The sequence below is a fragment of the Spermophilus citellus genome, assembly GCF_964194105.1.
Source record: "Spermophilus citellus genome assembly, chromosome: 17".
Classification (NCBI taxonomy): Eukaryota; Metazoa; Chordata; class Mammalia; order Rodentia; family Sciuridae; genus Spermophilus; species Spermophilus citellus.
In genome coordinates, this window is record NC_138199.1 from 44,939,138 (window position 1) to 44,956,230 (window position 17,093).

The window sequence follows — 17,093 nt, forward strand, 5'->3', positions numbered from 1 at the left end:
ACCTGGTGAGTGAGTGGGTGGAAGGGGGAAGGGTTTACAGAGGGAGAAGCATGTTTGACTGAGAGGTGCCTTCTGAGTCTCTGGAATGCACAGCTGCAGAGCCAGCTGCATCAACAGAACTACGGTGCAGTGCCCTGCGTGTTGGGCCATGACCTCCCTCTGCAGGGACCGCAGGGTACAGGGTGGGGTGAGGGGAAGACCGAGTATGCACTTAGGTGTGAGTTTCAGTCCTGGGACAGGGAGTTTCATTTCTCTGAACCACTATTTCCCTAAGCAGTTTATTTTCAAAATGGGGATAACAATATTAGATCAGCCTAATAAGCATATCATGTGGTTTAAATACGATGAGTTTGGGCTGCGTATGTAACTCAGTGATAGAGTACTTGCCTAGCATATGCAAAGCCTTGGGTTTAACAACCAGTAATGGTGGAGATGGGGGTGAGGATGGGGGGGTAGAGAAGAGACAAATTCTGAAAGGCATTTTGTAAATTAAAAAGTCCCATAAAGATGTAAGTTGCATTTGGTAGCCCAGGAGATAGATGTTTAAATATGAGCCTTTAAAAATCCCCAAAAGCTTGCTAAAATCTCTTTCTAAGATATGAACATGAAAAAAAAAGATCGGTGAATTATCAAATAAATGAAGTATTTTACTCTGTTCACATAAATTTTAAATAGATCTTAATTATAAAGACCATTGAATATGATGCCAAATAATGAACTACATATAAAATTATAAAGATGTAAATATATAAGACAAAAGTATACACATAAAATTTAATTATATATCATTTCAAAAGATATAACTGAATCATTTTTAAGGAACTACTGAGTAGCAACTTTTAAATGTATACAGTATATTAAAACATTTTTACAAAAATACCCTAAGTCTAGTCTCCATTTCCTACTCCATCAAGTAGTGCCTGCTTTGCTCCTATTTCAGATGGCTGTGTCTCAGAGTTGGGTGTCACAGGTCTCTGCTCAAGTCACGCTCAAAGACTGAGATGCCGGAAGGCTGTGGAGCTCCGCTTCCTACAGAAAACCATCAACTCTTCTGGTCGGTGAGTCCTCTAGAGCAATCCTCTTCATTCTCCTCTGAGCAAGACAGGTTCAGGATACTCCTCACGGGGTGAATCCAGGATGTAGTCTGTGTTACGTGACTTAGAAGAACAAGGAATACAAATTAGGATCTGAACAATTGGTCTTTCTACCCAGCCACACAAGTACTCATCTTGGTTCCACTGCAGCCACCCTTCTGCATTCCCTGGTGATAGAAAGCAGTTAGAACTGAACCCAACCGGTATGAATAAATCTTAGGCATGTTTTAAGGTTTGAAGAAAATCCATCTCCTTCTTTCCTCACTGGTAACAAGGAATGCAGGTTAATGCATCATCTTTGATTTCTCTGTTTTCCTTATTGGATAATATCAGTTAGCAAGTCCTCTGATTGTCTAGCTATAATATCTCAGCAATCTGTTCCCCCTCTCCTTTCCCAATGCAGTAGCCTGGGTCACTAAAATAGTTTATCTCCCTGCCTTTGTTCTAATTCTTTTCTAATTCATCGCCTACTCCAGCATAGAGATCTACTAAATGACAAATCCAATTAATGGCTTCTGGAACAAATACACATTCTATAGTACGAAACATCTTGTTTTTTATACTCCGCAATAACATTTCCTTCTCTGCCACAATCCTCTTCCCTAAGGAGTTAACTTATCCTCATTCTAAAGAACCAAATTTCTCTTAAGATTCTTCCAATCTGTACACAGTCTTGTCTCTTATTATACTGTATTTTTAACGCCTATTTATTTGTAGGCTTTTTTACAACATTTGAAGCTCTTTGAGGGTAGGAACTATTTTTTATCTTGGAATTTATGGTGCCTGGCATATTCTCAGAACAAAGGATTAGCATCCTGAAAGACAAATTTAGGAAAAGAACACAAATTTGAGGAAGGAGGTACAAAAGATAGTGGGCATGTGCAAGGAGTAGTAAAACATCACACAACCTTGGTCCTACTTGCTGGATGGGATGGTGTTTCTCAGGACTCATCTCTTACTCTAAGCCTTCAGCTAGATGAATCTCCTAAATCCACTGTTTGCCTGCCTCCTAAGAGTTTGACAGACAGCTTCTGGATTTAGGATGGAAATTTGTTTCTTCTTTTTGGGAACTGTCTCTAGCTCTGATTTGCCACACTGCCTGCATCCACCCTAGATCAGTTTCCCCAGCCTATCCTCCCACACCAACCTCAGAAGCAGCATCACGTCTTAGATTAAGTGTGCCTGAAGGCCAGTGCCCATGAAGATCTAATAGACTGTGGATCCGAATGTATAGCCTAGGTTATACAACAACATTTTCCAAAGTATGTTCCAAGAGTTTTTAATAAATGCTGTGTGAAGAAAGACTTATATGATGTCAAATCCTACAAGGTTAAATATAGGCAAATGGGGTTCTTAAGTATAGGACTTCCCAGCACCTTTAATATGCTAATGTGTCCCATGAATCTTTGAATATGCAACATTACTTAAACTAGCATGCTCCTGCTACTTACACATAGGGCTGGTGTTCAGGAAGTATCACAAAAATGAACCCATTTTATTGGCTATTGATGTCAGTTACTGAAAATATGGGACTGATACAAATGGTCAGATCGGCTGTCATTTCTGACTTGGTTTGTTTTCAATCCTATCCTCTAACTTTTGTTTGAATCACTCTGAACAAATTATTCAGCTTCTCTGCTTAAATATTATAGATGTAGCTTTCTGTGGAAGAAGATTGCTGATAATCTCACAATGGGGTTAAAGGAGCTCATGCCATTTAAGAACCAAGGTGAATGTGACAAGTCCCAGACATCTTCATAGTTTCAAAACCTTGAAGCATGGTTAAGTGGTACAAAGAATCATTATTCTCTTCACAATAATCCATATTACTATTCACTCTTTAAAGTGGTTTAAAGGAATTTTTCTTGATGATGGCTAAATTTACAAAAGCATCTGATTCGGTACAGGTTAATTTCATTTCAAGGCCTTTATAAAGCTGGGAAGCTGCCTAAATTGAAAGTAGTTTTAAAGAAATACTAACGAGAGCAGCATAAGAAGGGTGGAATGGCACTGCAAGGTGAAACGAGGACATAGCATCCTGTCAAAAGTGTGTGTTTGAAGCGAAGAAGCTGGAGGAGAATGCTCTGCTTATTTCATAGTCTCAGTATCCATGAGTGTCATGTTTATCAGCACACTTAAAATATGTTGGTCCAAGGCAGAGACTGCAATTTAAGTTATCTTTAAAATTTCCCTCCCCTATAATGTTCCCTAACTGGGGAGGATGGGAAGAAAGGAAACCAGGAGCAACAACCTGAGGGAAAAGTTTAGGTTCATGTTTTGCAATTTGACTTTTTCAAACAATATTCTTAAGCTTGAAATATTATAACTGTACAAATACAGAGTCCATTAGACTGGTGATTAAAATAATCAAAAGTAAGATGTTTAAAAAAAACTGAAGTGATTTTTTTTTAATCAGCAAATCAACATCTGATCTTGCTCCAAATAGAAAGGTAATTCCATGAAATTCAAATTTTATCAGTCTTACATTCACAGCATACTTTTCTGGACTTGCTTAAAAACACACAAGCACACTTAAGTGTCAAACATGTAGCTACTTCAGTGACTCACTAGGAAACAATAACACTGAAACAATAGGGTGATGTTTTCTGTGCTTTGAAAACTTATTTCACAACAGAATCTTTGGTAAAAGCATCCAGAACCAAGGGGTCAGAGTTTCTGAAACTCAGGTAATGCATGTGAAGGTCCTGGCAAAGAGCACATATTCAATGAATGATCACAGTCTATTGATAATTAGGGCTTTCTGATTATTGTAAGAAAAACTTGGAATTTTGCCTATGATGCTGGAATGGGGCCAGTTTTGAGTATAGCATTCAATTTTAGGTCTTTGTGAGCACTGTGGCTAAAGAGCTTTGACATAATCGGTGTGATGAGATAATCCCAGATTTACTGGCTTTGAGAACATTCTAGTATTAGAAATATTTCCTCTCTGATTTGTGCACTTGGTAACTCAGCTGAAAAGAGAGAATAAACCAGTCCTGTTGATTCTGTTTAATTAATAAAGACCCCATGGTGAATAAAGGGAGATGCTGCTATTTAGAATAAAAAATTTAGAGGTCCAGAAAATAAATGAAGCTGACTATAAAACATGAAAACCATCCATTTGAACATACAGTACCTCTGGCAAATGCTCGTGCAGAGACAGTGCATCTGACCTGATTTGGAGAGCAATCAACAGCAGTTCAGCCATATTTGAAAATCCGAAAAGCATATTATTCCCTGCCTTTGAATAGTTGCCAAATCTGTTGTTGGAAAACAATAATATTCGATCCGGGAAAATGATGGTATTGTGTGTTTTTTAAAAAATAATATTAGTAAATTGAAGGACATATTTTAGAGCTTATAAAAAACCTAAAAGAACATGCTTTATTTCATTGGCAAAGAAATGTAAGTGAATTATTTAAATCCCATTATAATTACCCTCCTTATGTTTCTTACCTCGTAGCTAGAGGAGCAAAATGCTTTCTTTCAAAAAAGAAAGCAAATGCTTTCTTTCAAAATAAAAATTTAGGACAGCCTGCTAAGCAAAAAGTGGGCTTAAAGACAAAAAGTGTACCAGTTTTGTAGAAATTCATTCTTATAACAGTCTGTGATGATGAAAGGAGAGGTTCTTCTGTAACTTTCCAATGTAGATGGCCCTATTTATAAATCATTGAGTTTAATAAGACTTGCCAATATTATTTTATCATGCCTAAGATCAAGCTGCAGGATCAGAGCCAAAAGTAATTAACTTCCAATGTCATTTTTTAGGGGGATAACTTTATGGGTATAATATTCATAGGAACCAGACAACAAAGTAAATACATGTTCATATGATTTGTTTCAGGCAATAGTCACTTTGAATCATTGGAAAAATTTATTCCTGGCCACAGGTTCCAAGTAGTGAAGTATATAAAAGAACTATACTTACAACAGAATTTCCATTTTTTAAATTAACAAATTAGAGCACAAGAATATAAGGTGAACCACGTCAATAAAAGTACTAAAAACTCACCAAATCATAGTAAGGTATCATATAATCTGGCCACAGGCATTGGTTATGAGAATAACCACAGATCAGCAATATGAGGAATCTATCCCATAATATGAAAGAGAAGATTATAGGCATTTTGTTCCCACTAATACAAGAATTCTCCCTTACATAATTTTAGAACTGTACCTCTAAAATGAATATTTTTCATTAATGAACTTTGTAAATATCACAGAACACTTTGTACTGAGTGATCTGGAAAGTCAGTAGGGCTCTGATCAAACGTTAGCAGGATCTCATTCAAATCTTTATAGGACAAATTTTATTTTTATTATATATTTATGGTCCTTTCTATAAAAATACATTTTGGAAATCTTGAAATTCCAATTAATTAAAAAAACTTAGGTTTGAGATATTAAATTATAATAATCTAAAGCTCTAGTAATATTTTACTTACATATAATATTGAAGTAATTGCTATCACTAGACTTATAAAAGATAAAAATTCCTGATAAAAAACATAAAGAATATTAATTATATTCTTCAGGTACTATATATGACTTGGATTGTTGTCAATCAGTACATAGAGCTAATATCCCAACTCCAAAACTGACATAATTAATTTTTCAAAGAAAGAAACAGTTGTATAAATCACAGTTTGCAGCCCTGGGTAATTCTGAAAAATTAATCCTGTTTTTGATCATGATAGGACAAAAAACAGAATAAAGTAAAAAATATGTCCTACTGATATCGATACCTAGATACCTATATCCTGGACTATAAAATACTAATCATGATATAGGCTTGTGGGTGTATTTATACTTTAACATATATCCTTTGACAGTGTCAAAAAAAAATTATGTTCTCCATCCCAGACTGTGGCATTGCTGCTAGGAGGCAGACATTCAGGCAAAGATTACATTTCCTAGCCCACCCTATCTTTATATTGAGCATGGGATTAATTCCTGCCAATGGAAGGGGACAGAACTGTTTCTCTTTTATGAGTCTGAGGTCTTTAAGAAGATGGAGTGCCTTCTACACTCTTCAATCCTCACTCATTAACTACATGTAAAGGATTCTGAGGCTGCAGAGGATGGGCAGAACCAAGAGAAATGAAGAAGTCTGGACATCAAATTTACCACCCAGAAGAAATAGCCACACCCATTAAACAGGAATGCTGCACTGATCTGTGGGCATGACGCTACTGAAAGGAGATGTGCTACTGCAGTTAGTGTTACGTGAATCACTGAGCCAAGCCCAAGGGAGTATTTCAAGAGGAAGCCATGACTGACTTTGACAGGGAATATATGTACTACTTTTATAGTTTTAAAATACAGAAAACGGGCAATAAATAGTTTTCTTGCTACTTTATGTCAACAATCAAAAGATTGTCAGAATATAGACTAATACACACTAAATTTAATTAGAAACCACTTTGCAAGACCACATTATTTTCAGATTAAATTCCCACTTGTGTGCAAAAGTACATAAAATATAGAAACTCCTTTAATTTTAATGTTCTTGAAGATAGAATTATGAGTAACACAGGCTTTCACTTAATTTATTAAATAAATTTATTAAACACCTGACTAAACATATTTTTCTTAATTACCAAATTTGAAACTTTAAAACCTGAAATTTAAAACATACAATTTCAACTTATTTTATATCGATTCTAATATACCAAAGTTAAATATATATATATATATATATATATATATATATATATATATAAAGCATTAGAGAAGAATTTATATCACAAAACTGAAAGTGAGTTTGAGTTCTTCTTAAAGAGAAAATCTTTGAGGTCTTGAGGTATTTTGTTAGTATTACTGACACCATCATGTAAAGTGCTACAGTCATTTGAGAGTGAGTACTTGAACCCTCTAATTCTAGTGAAAAATTATGGGATTTTAAAAAACATACCATCATCCTCTATAGTTCTCTCACATACTTTGAATACTGATTGATTTTAATGGTGCCTGCCACGTGTGGACTTATGACTACATGGATTTAACTGTCCATTATGAGAAAAGGAATACTGAGACAGGTGAAATATCAGTCCAGGTCATATGTTTTAGAGACAGGACCTGACTTCTGAGAATTTAACCAGTATGTTAGACTCCTCTGTTATCTGGGTTGGTTTCCATGACAACACATGAAGAGGCTCTGAGGTGGATTAGGTGATACCATCTGAATGGGGCCCTTCAGCTCAGCAAGGTGAAATTAATTGAATAATTAACTCAATGATCACAGATAATCTGTCCAATGCTACTATATCTTTTTAATAGTACTTGTCATGAAATTTATTTAAAAAATGTTATCTGAATAACTGTGAATAAAAAGTACATGTGAAGCCTGAATCAGAGGCCTTTGTGCTTCCCCAGCAGTCATATATTTTGTGTCATGTGACAATAAATTCTAAATATGTTTATTTTTGTCCACTAGATTATTAGCTTCTGCAGGTCAGGAATGGGTCTTTCTTATCTTTATAGCTTGTGTCTGGCTCACAAAAAGTGGAATCAATAAACGTTTGATGCCTGGATACAATATACATCCCACTGACATATTATTATAGTTACAGCACTGACTGAAAAGTGGGAGACTAACTTATTTATAGTTGAGGTTCAGATAAAACAATCCTCAGATGTGATAATGCAGTGAATTTGTCTTACATACTTTACAGATATGTTTACAGAAATTGAACATTATCTGGGGAAAAAGAGACTCATTTAATTTAGCTCAAAAGTCACCAAGTAATTAGAACCACTAGCCCACCTTGCCAATACTCTCACATCCAAGCAGCTTGCTAAGGTCTATTCACACATTTGGTGATAGGTAATGATTGAAGCAGTATGATAATTCAATTTTAACTAGAGTTTCTGGCATTTATATGTAAATTTACTTGAATCCCAGGCTTTAAGTTATAATTATTTACAGCAAATAAATACTCTTGTAAGCTAACAAATCTAGTTTTAACCATTAGAATATAAAGTGTTTTAAAAACACAAAACTCTTCCTAAGAGCTCACTCTATCCTTCATTCTCTACCCCTTGCCAAGGTGGTTTTAATACACTGACATTTTCAGCCTCTAAAAAGATCAGAATGTAGACAGATCCATGTTTCTAGACACTTTATACCCAAAGAAGGGTGGAAGTTTTCACAGAGATGCCTTGTTAATACCGATACTGAGTGAAGTAGCACTATGATGCATGAAAATGATCGGCAACCCCTTACTGTTGAGATTATTCATTAGACACAGATATGGCAGCTGGATAAGACTTAACATCAGATAAACATTTTGTATTTTGCAGTGTTCTTTGACATTGGTTTTCTAATTTTCTTTCTATAAAAAATCTCATGAACATTATTTTTCTCTACAACTTCTACAATTTGAAGAAACTGAAGCTCAGTGAGCTTAAGTACCCTGTCCAAGGTCATACAGTAGTAGGGCTAAGATGCAGAGCAGGGTCACTATTCTTTTATATGGGACTATACAGAATTGGTTTGAAATTCCATTGCCCATCTATTAATTGGGCTACCTCTGTGTCCCTGGGAAAGTTATTTAAACTCTGAGCTTCCTAATCTAGAAAACATTTAATACTGCCTGGATGCATTCTACCTACACCAAAGCACTACCAGCTCGCCTCTACCTCTAACTCCCTGTATTAGTTTTCTACTGTAGTAACTAATTCTGCAATTTAGTGGCTTAAAATTACTCAGATGTACTAGCTTATCGGTAGGTAGTTCAGATATCTGACGTGAGTCTTATTGGGCTATAATCAAGGTATTGCCAAGGCTATATTCCTTTATGGGCACTTTTGGGGAGAATCGTTCTCTTCTTTTCCAGCTTCTAAAAGCCACCCACATTGGCCCACATCCCCCATTTTCAAAGTCAGCAACATAGATTCTTGGATTCTGCATCTACCATCACATGTCTTTCTCTGACTCTCTTCTGCCTCCCTCTTCCACTGTCAAGGACTCATGTAGTTAGATTGGAATAACTTATATAATTCAGGACACACACTCTGCTTTGAGGTTAGCTGACAATCAAAATTAATTTCCCTTTACCATGTAACTTAACATATCCACAAGTCCTGGGGACCAGGATTGGACATTGTTGGAGATCACTGTTTTCTGTCTGCCACACTCCCTTACTCCTCAGTTGCTTCTTTGTAATGCCTAGGGCCACTTCCATGAAGTAAAAAGGCACTGGGGTTTGAATCAATTCTTGCAATTTGCCTAAAACTTGGTAAATTTGTTACAAGAAAGATTATATGACAATGAAAGTAATCCAATGGATGAAGAACAAGGTGCCAAAGATCTTACAGAAAGCAAATTAAAGGAAAAACAATTGTTAAGGACAGAACTGGGTCCAGGTAGAGAGGCTTCAACAGAAACCAACCCTGCTGACACCTTATTTTGGGACTTCAGACATCCAGAATTGTGAGAAAATAAATTTTTGTTGTTTAAGACATCTAGTCTGGGCTATTTTGTTATGGAAGCACTAGAAAGCTAACACAGCAACTTGGGAGGAAAAGTGACAAAAAAAAGTATATGTTAATAATTCTACATAAAGGGTCCTAGAAGCAGAGAGAAGTCTACATCTGGCTAAACCAAGTATAACTCCCCAAAGGTGATAAATTTCCAAAGAACTCTACGCAATCCTGGGGGATTTGCTTATAATACCCCAGTGAAATTCTGGAAATCATGCTTCATGCCCAATTTATACCTGTCATTATTGAAATGGTAGGGAAAAGAGCTTGATGTTGGATGTCTAGATCTGGATGTTTTATTCATATCAGTGGCTTTGCCATTCTGAATAACCCAAGCCAGCTGGCTGGCCTTTCGTTTAAATGACAATTTCTCCTACAGAATTTCATATTTCTACACCTCTTTGTAGGTATTTATAGAAAATCCTGGGAAAGCTGTTCCAGGCTCATGATCAATGCAACCTTTCTGCTCCTATCACTGGGCTTTTGACTGTCCAGAGAGTAGTAGAAATGTAGGTTTTGGCTACTGGTTTCTATTTGCAGCTGTGCAAATGTTGTCATTTAAAACTCCTTCATTGGCAAATAGCAATGAAGTAAGGGAAGGAAGGGGAAACTGCATCTGTTAAGAGCTCACCTTGAGCCAGGTATTTTGCCAGGGGCTTTAGATCCCTAATTTCATTCAATTCTCAAAACCATCTGGGGAGATAGAAATTATTGTTATTGTTTTCAGGAGGATACATTGAAATAACCAATACTAAGTTCATGCTTGAAAGTGGTGACAAAAATATTAGAACCCAGGTCCATTAGGTACTGAAGCCTCCTTTCTCTCCCCCATTGACTGCTTCTCCAAACTTCCAACAGTATTTACTCACTGGATAAATATTCAGTCCTACACATACAACACCATGTGCTACAGAATGGATATTCTGAACCAGTTATCACATAGGTGGTTACAACTTTGAAATGCAAACTAGTGAGGATTTTAGTATATTACAACTTCTTCATAGAAAAGTAGTGTTTGTAGGCAAAATGTTAATCAGGTCTACCTTGACTCCTTTTAAGTCCTGTGTTAGTTTCTTCATTATTGTCTCATTAATAATGGCATGCTTGGAGGACTAGGTTTATAACTCAGTGATAGAGTGCTTGCCTAGCACATGTGAGGCATTGGGTTCAATCCTCAGCACCACATAAAAATAAATAAATAGCCAGGCGTGGTGGCGCACGCCTGTAATCCTAGCGGTTTGGGAGGCTAAGATGGGAGCACGAGTTCAAAACCAGCCTCAGCAACCGCAAGGTGCTAAGCAACTCAGTTGCGACCCTGTCTCTAAATAAAATACAAAATTGGGCTGGGGATGTGGCTCAGTGCTTGAGTAGCCCCAAGTTCAATCCCTAGTACCAATAAATAAATAAATAAATAAATAAATAAATAAATAAATAAATAAATAAATAAATGTATTGTGTACATCTACAACTAAAAATATTTTTTAAAAAGGAAGGAAAAAAAAAAAAGAATGGTATGCTTAGGTTCTTATCCATGCAGAAGACAGCAAGGAGCCTACCCTAGCCCGAAGTCAGTTGCACAGAAATTGTCCTGATGCCTCATTAAATGAGCCTTAGAGCTTATTAGTCTGTCAGTGGACATTTCTTAACTCATTGAAAATGAATCAAAGCAGCCAAATTAATGAGGTCTAAAGAGGGAGAGAGCTTCACAATGTCCAAAAAGTGAAGCTAAAACAACCTAGGATTCAGGGAAAGGTAAAAGGAGTAACTTTTTATTTCCAATCTCCCAAATTTCCTCTCCAGTCCCCCAAATTTCTAATTGCTTTAGAATTGCTAAAGATAGGATCTATTTGCAGAATAAAGTTAGGCCCGAAGAAACTGTAAGCTCAAATTCTTCCTTGTGTGTTTTCAATTTTTTATTTTATAAAGGAGATGACATGGTATAACCGAAGTTTTTAATTAACACAGTAGGCTGACAATGGTCAATCTTATCCATATATAGGTTAAGATCCACATTCTTTCCTACCTGAGAACAACCTAACTATCTTATTCTATCCAAAGTTCAGATACATACTTATGGTTGTTAATGAACTCTGATTGGAAATAAGAAAATCATGCCTATCGAAAATTAGAGTTATAAACGCAAAGCTTCAAATATTGAACATCTCATAAGACATTGGGGAGTGATTGTCATAATTTGTTATTCCAACCTAATAGCTACCTTATTACTGTTCATCCAAGCAGAGTTTCTATGTTAGCAATATGCTGTAGAAAATCAACATTTCAAAGATGTAGCACATGTCTTATAAGACATTACTTCCCCACACCCACGGCAGACATCTCTAATTAATTGATCAAGGCCTATGTTAGTGAGGTTAAATATGGCTTTAGAATTCTCAAACAACACTTGAAGTAGTCATCATCAACTAAGAGCTGGTGTGAGGTGTCATCTACTTTCCTTCCCAGCTCTACACAAAACTTTAGTTTTATTAAAAAAAACAAAACAAAACAAAACCACAGATCCCTATATTCTACTGATATGTAATAGAGAACAGAATCTATAACATGAGAAACAGTATTTCAATACCTCTGATTTTAGATTTGACATGTAAGGAGAATTACAAGACCATGCAAGTAATTTTTAAAAGCAAATAATTATATCTATTTGAAGTCACCAATAATATAATTGAATATTCATTAGCAAGTATCTGCTATTTAGAAGCTTATACTATTTATGTACAAATATTGTATGTACATATAATTTAATTGACATAATATTGGGAAATGGCATTTTAGTAGGTATCCTCTAACATGGTTCCCAGTGAACCACATCATCTGGAATCCAGTCTTGTGTAGTTGCCTACTACACTGTACCAGGGTCGGTCTTTGTGACCAACAACAGATGAGAAGGTATATCACTCACTTCTGAGATTGGTTATGAAAGGCACTGTAGCTTTTTTTTGTCAGGTATCTCTCATCCCTTGCTCTGAGGGAAGGCAGCTGCCATGTTGGGAGTGACCCCACAGCCTTATATGAGAAGCTGAGGCCTCTGCCAACAGCCTCATAAGTGAGCTTGGAATAAGTATTCTAGCTAGCCTAGGAAGCCGTTCTTCAATTCCTGGGGGGCCCAGCTAAGAAACAGCTTGACAACTTCATGAAAGACTCAGGAAGACAGAATTCAAGAGCATCAGAATAATGCAGGGAAGTCAATTCTGTATTGTTGATGTTTTGAAACTGGGCGGAAAAAATTTATTATGTAGAAATAGGGAATTAATATAAGTATGATTATTGATCACAGTAAATTCAATCTTTTGATAGAAAGTTAAAAGAGTACAATGGAAGCAAGTATCAGCTATGTCTAATTTGCAATTATAAATTAGTTTTACCAATAAACATGATAACTCTCAAAATATTTTTATTTATTACATAACATACTTTAATATAGAATCATATGAAAAGATTATCGTAAATTTGTATTAGTATACAACTTCAAGGGGAAGATAAGAAGTTGAGCGAAAAAATGATCAAGTAATGAGATAATTTTATTACAGCACCCTAAAGATAATGAATACTTTGTCATTAAGAATGCTGCAGGAGAAAATAGAAAAAATGTTCCTAGAATATACTGATATATTTTATGCAAGTATGTCTATAGATTTACATATATATTTATGGCAAGTGAGCATGCCTGTGTTCACGCATGCCAGCACACACACACAGACACATACATTTGTTAGTTCTATGACACACTGGCTCTGTCAATGCCAATGCTGTATAAGTCTGTCCAAACCAGGTAAAATGCTCTTCTCTGGCATCAGAACTCAAGTAGATGACAAAGTATTAATAGATGTGTGGATGGACGCGTAAATGGTAAATGGCTAGGAATACTCTGTGAGGACCATATGCACCTGGACATTCTGGAGATAGCACTGACAGTTATTCTCTTGTTGGAGGCTTATGTTTCATCAGACTTAATGATTCGATCTCTGGAAAGACAGTGACAGATGCCAGTTTCTGGGAAGGGATCATCTGTATGCCAACCATCATCTCTTTGGGTGTTCTGGGAGGGTGATTTCAGTCATTATTATTCTTTTTAAGCAGAGGTGAGTGAGGCAATAACGTGAGTTAATTGTTATTTCTTTAGCCTCCAGACTATCATCCACCTACAAATAAACCCCTCCCCTCTCAATAGCTAACAGGCTGTGTGGCCTCAAAATTTTGGTTGGGGGTAGTGGAAGGATAAAAATTAAAACAAAACCTAAACAGTTCTAAGAAGGACCTCCGTAGATGTTCACTTGTGTAGACTTACTCGGCAATATCACCTAACTCAAAGTGGCTCAGAGCCATGAAGAAACTGCCACCAAATGTCAAACTCTTCACATATATCAGCTCATTCATTCTGGACAGGAACCCTAGGAAGTGCTAATATACTTTATATTTTATAAATGTGGAAATTAAACCCTAGAGATGTTAAATAAACATGCCCAAGGTCATTCAGCTATTTTGTGGAAACACCAGCATTTGCATCCAAGTTCTTGGAGTCCAAGGCCCATGCTCCTCATTTTCTTAAACCAATGGCTATCCTGTAATCAAATCCACCCCCATCAGAACTTGCATACTTGACTCACCACAATTCCTGCAGACCCATGCTCAAAGACTATAAGCAATTCAAATTAGATTACTGTCTTCTCCAAATAAGAAATTCCTGGAGAAGAAGGTGACTGTGTAGAGGGAAAAAATATGGGGGTGAAGGGAGTGACAGGCACATGGAGAGCAGTGAGAGATGACAGGTTTGTCTCTACTCTAGCACATACAGCTCAATGTCCACTGCAGAATTCACTGTCTATGTAATGATGAATGTTCATAATGATAGTGTTCAGTGGGCTCTGTACAAGAAGGCAGGGAAGTATGTAGCACATATCAAAGTAAGACTTTGGTCAAGAATAGTTTAGATAAGTCTTGGTGCTTGAATGAGGTTAAATTCTAATGACAAAAACAAAACACAACTCAAAACAAGCACCCTACTCCTCCATGAGAAGGGGAAAGAAGCATCGAGATATTAGATTTTCTTATTTTTGCTCTTTGACCTTTCTAATCTCCAGAAGATCACTACTTATTTTTAAAATCAAAATTCTATTTTGCTATTTTAAATTGGATACAGAGCTGTACCTACATCGAGATCTGTTTAAAATGTCTTTCTTTTCACATGTTAACAGACAACCTTAAAATAAGGAGGGGGAGGTGGTGCAGCCTGAGTATGTGTGTAGGGGGTGGCTTTGGACCCACACAACCCTGGTTTTGTACCTTGGCTCTGCAATTTTATTGTGCGTGACCTTGACAAATTTAGCCTCTTTAACAGTTTCTTCAGCTGTAATGGTGAGATAATGATACCCATCATTGCCCTTTGGAAAACAAATTTATTTTATGTTTTTTATGCTTTCCTCATACATCAAGATTAAGATTAAGGTTAAAGAAGAGAACTGATGGGCTTCCAAAATGCATCCTTTGGGGTATTTTTCTGAGTGGAGCAAAGGGGACTGGGTAAATGTGGCTTCTTTTCCTATTTGTTCCACAAGAATTGAGTTAGATCTCAGGGCAGCTGAAGAGTTTGCTGACCCTTCTTTTTTGTCTCTTCTCCTTGGGTGCTAGTCTTCCCCTGGTACTAGTAGTTCAGCCCAAGGCTGTAAGGACCAGTAGCTACATCAACTGGGTACCAGTGGGGAGCCAAACTGACTCTCTGGCTATCCATCTCTTGCTCCCCCCTTTTCTTTGTTATGAGCAATGTGTTCTTAGTATCTGTCTCTCATACAGCACTAGTTAGGCTCTCATATTTGGTTTTGGGTTAGGATGTACTAACAGATAGCTAAGTTCAGGCACAGGAGTTCTCTACAGGGTCTGGACTCATTTATTAGCACGTTTCAAGAGACTCTGAAAGCAAAATCCCAGTTAATAATGAATGCTTGCTTTCCTTCCTTTGATCATACATTCATTTGGGGATCTTCTAGAGCACAACATGGCAAGATGTAGTTCACCACCCTCATCACACCATCAGTAAGTCAAGTGACATCTGTTTAGATATCGTTAAAAGGATTAAATGACACAACACATAGAAACCAACATCTATGTCTAGCAATTGAACATCAGCTAGTGCTCAATGCAAATTTGACTGTGTTGTTTTATTTTCCTGATGTCCCTACAGGATACTAAACATGATTAATCCAGCACATCAGAGGGCAAGTTTCTTTACAGAAGAGGTCTGATCTGGAAGTGAATAGTGTGGTGCTAAATGTAATATGCACATGGAATTCCTGGGTTCTCTGCTCCAAAATCCCTTCTCCTTCATACTTTTCCTTTATTTATCACTGCAGACTACAAGGAAAGCACACCATGAAAACACTTTGCCAGGTTTATCTTTAGTTTTTCCTCAAATTTTTTCAAATATGAAGGTTTTGAATTCTCAGTCTTTATAATAGTGATCTGATTTCTCAGTTTTTTTTCCACCAAAAATTCTCCATATTGCAAAATGATGATGACTACTTACTGTGCATCTGCTGTGCTCACAGTTGTCTGCTAGGTACTTCAACAACTCTATAAAGTTCATAGTTTCCCCTTACTTTATTGATTGGAAAACTGAGGCTAAGAGAGATGTGACATCACAGGGCTTCAAAGTATTTGCACATTTAAAAGGATAGCAAGGACATGTCTTCCTTTTCCTTTAAAAATGTATACCATGCATAATTTACCAAAAGAATAAACAGGGAGTTTCTTGGGCTCTCAGGAGTCCGTTGAGATTCCCTTTTGTGCTCTCATAACACCAATTCTGACATGAAAGGATTTACTCAGAACACAGGGGAAGTATATCAGACCGCACTGTCCACAGTAAAACTAACAGGTTCAGCAGCTAGACAATGTAATTTTGTCCAGGTTTTTAAGGCCTCTAGCAGACAGTCTAGTACAGTATGAAAGATCTTGGATCAGAAGACTGTGACTCTAGTTCTGGTTATGTCATAGCTGTGGATTTTTTGGCAGCAATTTAAGGCTTATTTTCTTCATCTTTAAAATAAGGAAAATGATAAGATATGCACAACTCAAAGAGTTGTTCTGAATCCAGTGGAATTGGGTTTGTTCATATACTGTCCTATTAAGTTACATATTGTCTGTCTGTCCTCATTATTATGTAAATTTCAAGGCATCTGGGAACCAGTCTGTACATTTTACCTATGTGTCTCCAAGGCATGAAACAGCCTGGTAAATATTTACAGAAATATTTACAGAATGAATGGTCTGGGTACATTGTAAAGCACTAAAAAATGTTGATTGTTATGGGTATTTTTGTGAAGAAGTTTTAAGACATACAAAATTGATTTTTTTCATTAGATATTAACTTTTCATAAATATTAACACTACTCCCCAGCAAGTAAATTTAGGTAGCCACCATTTAAGTTCAAATAATGTTTCTGTTCCAACATTTTGATGTCTCCCTAGAAATTATTACTAAGGGATTTTCCCCCCAAGTGA

At 36.5% G+C, this 17,093-nt stretch overlaps 1 protein-coding gene across 5 annotated transcripts in view; it reads right to left on the reverse strand.

Moving 5' to 3' along the window:
• Window positions 1-622: 622 nt before the first annotated feature.
• The window catches only part of STXBP4 (syntaxin binding protein 4), a 163,927-nt gene continuing 147,456 nt past the window's right edge, over window positions 623-17,093 (reverse strand). For 4 of the 5 annotated variants that reach the window (XM_081272634.1, XM_081272633.1, XM_081272631.1 and 1 more), the window contains one exon: window positions 624-1,157. In XM_081272634.1, the coding sequence (XP_081128760.1) occupies window positions 1,043-1,157 (115 nt within the window). In that variant the 3' untranslated portion in view covers window positions 624-1,042. Of the gene's footprint in view, window positions 1,158-17,093 lie in introns of all 5 variants that reach the window. The other variant, XM_081272635.1, reaches the window with a different exon arrangement.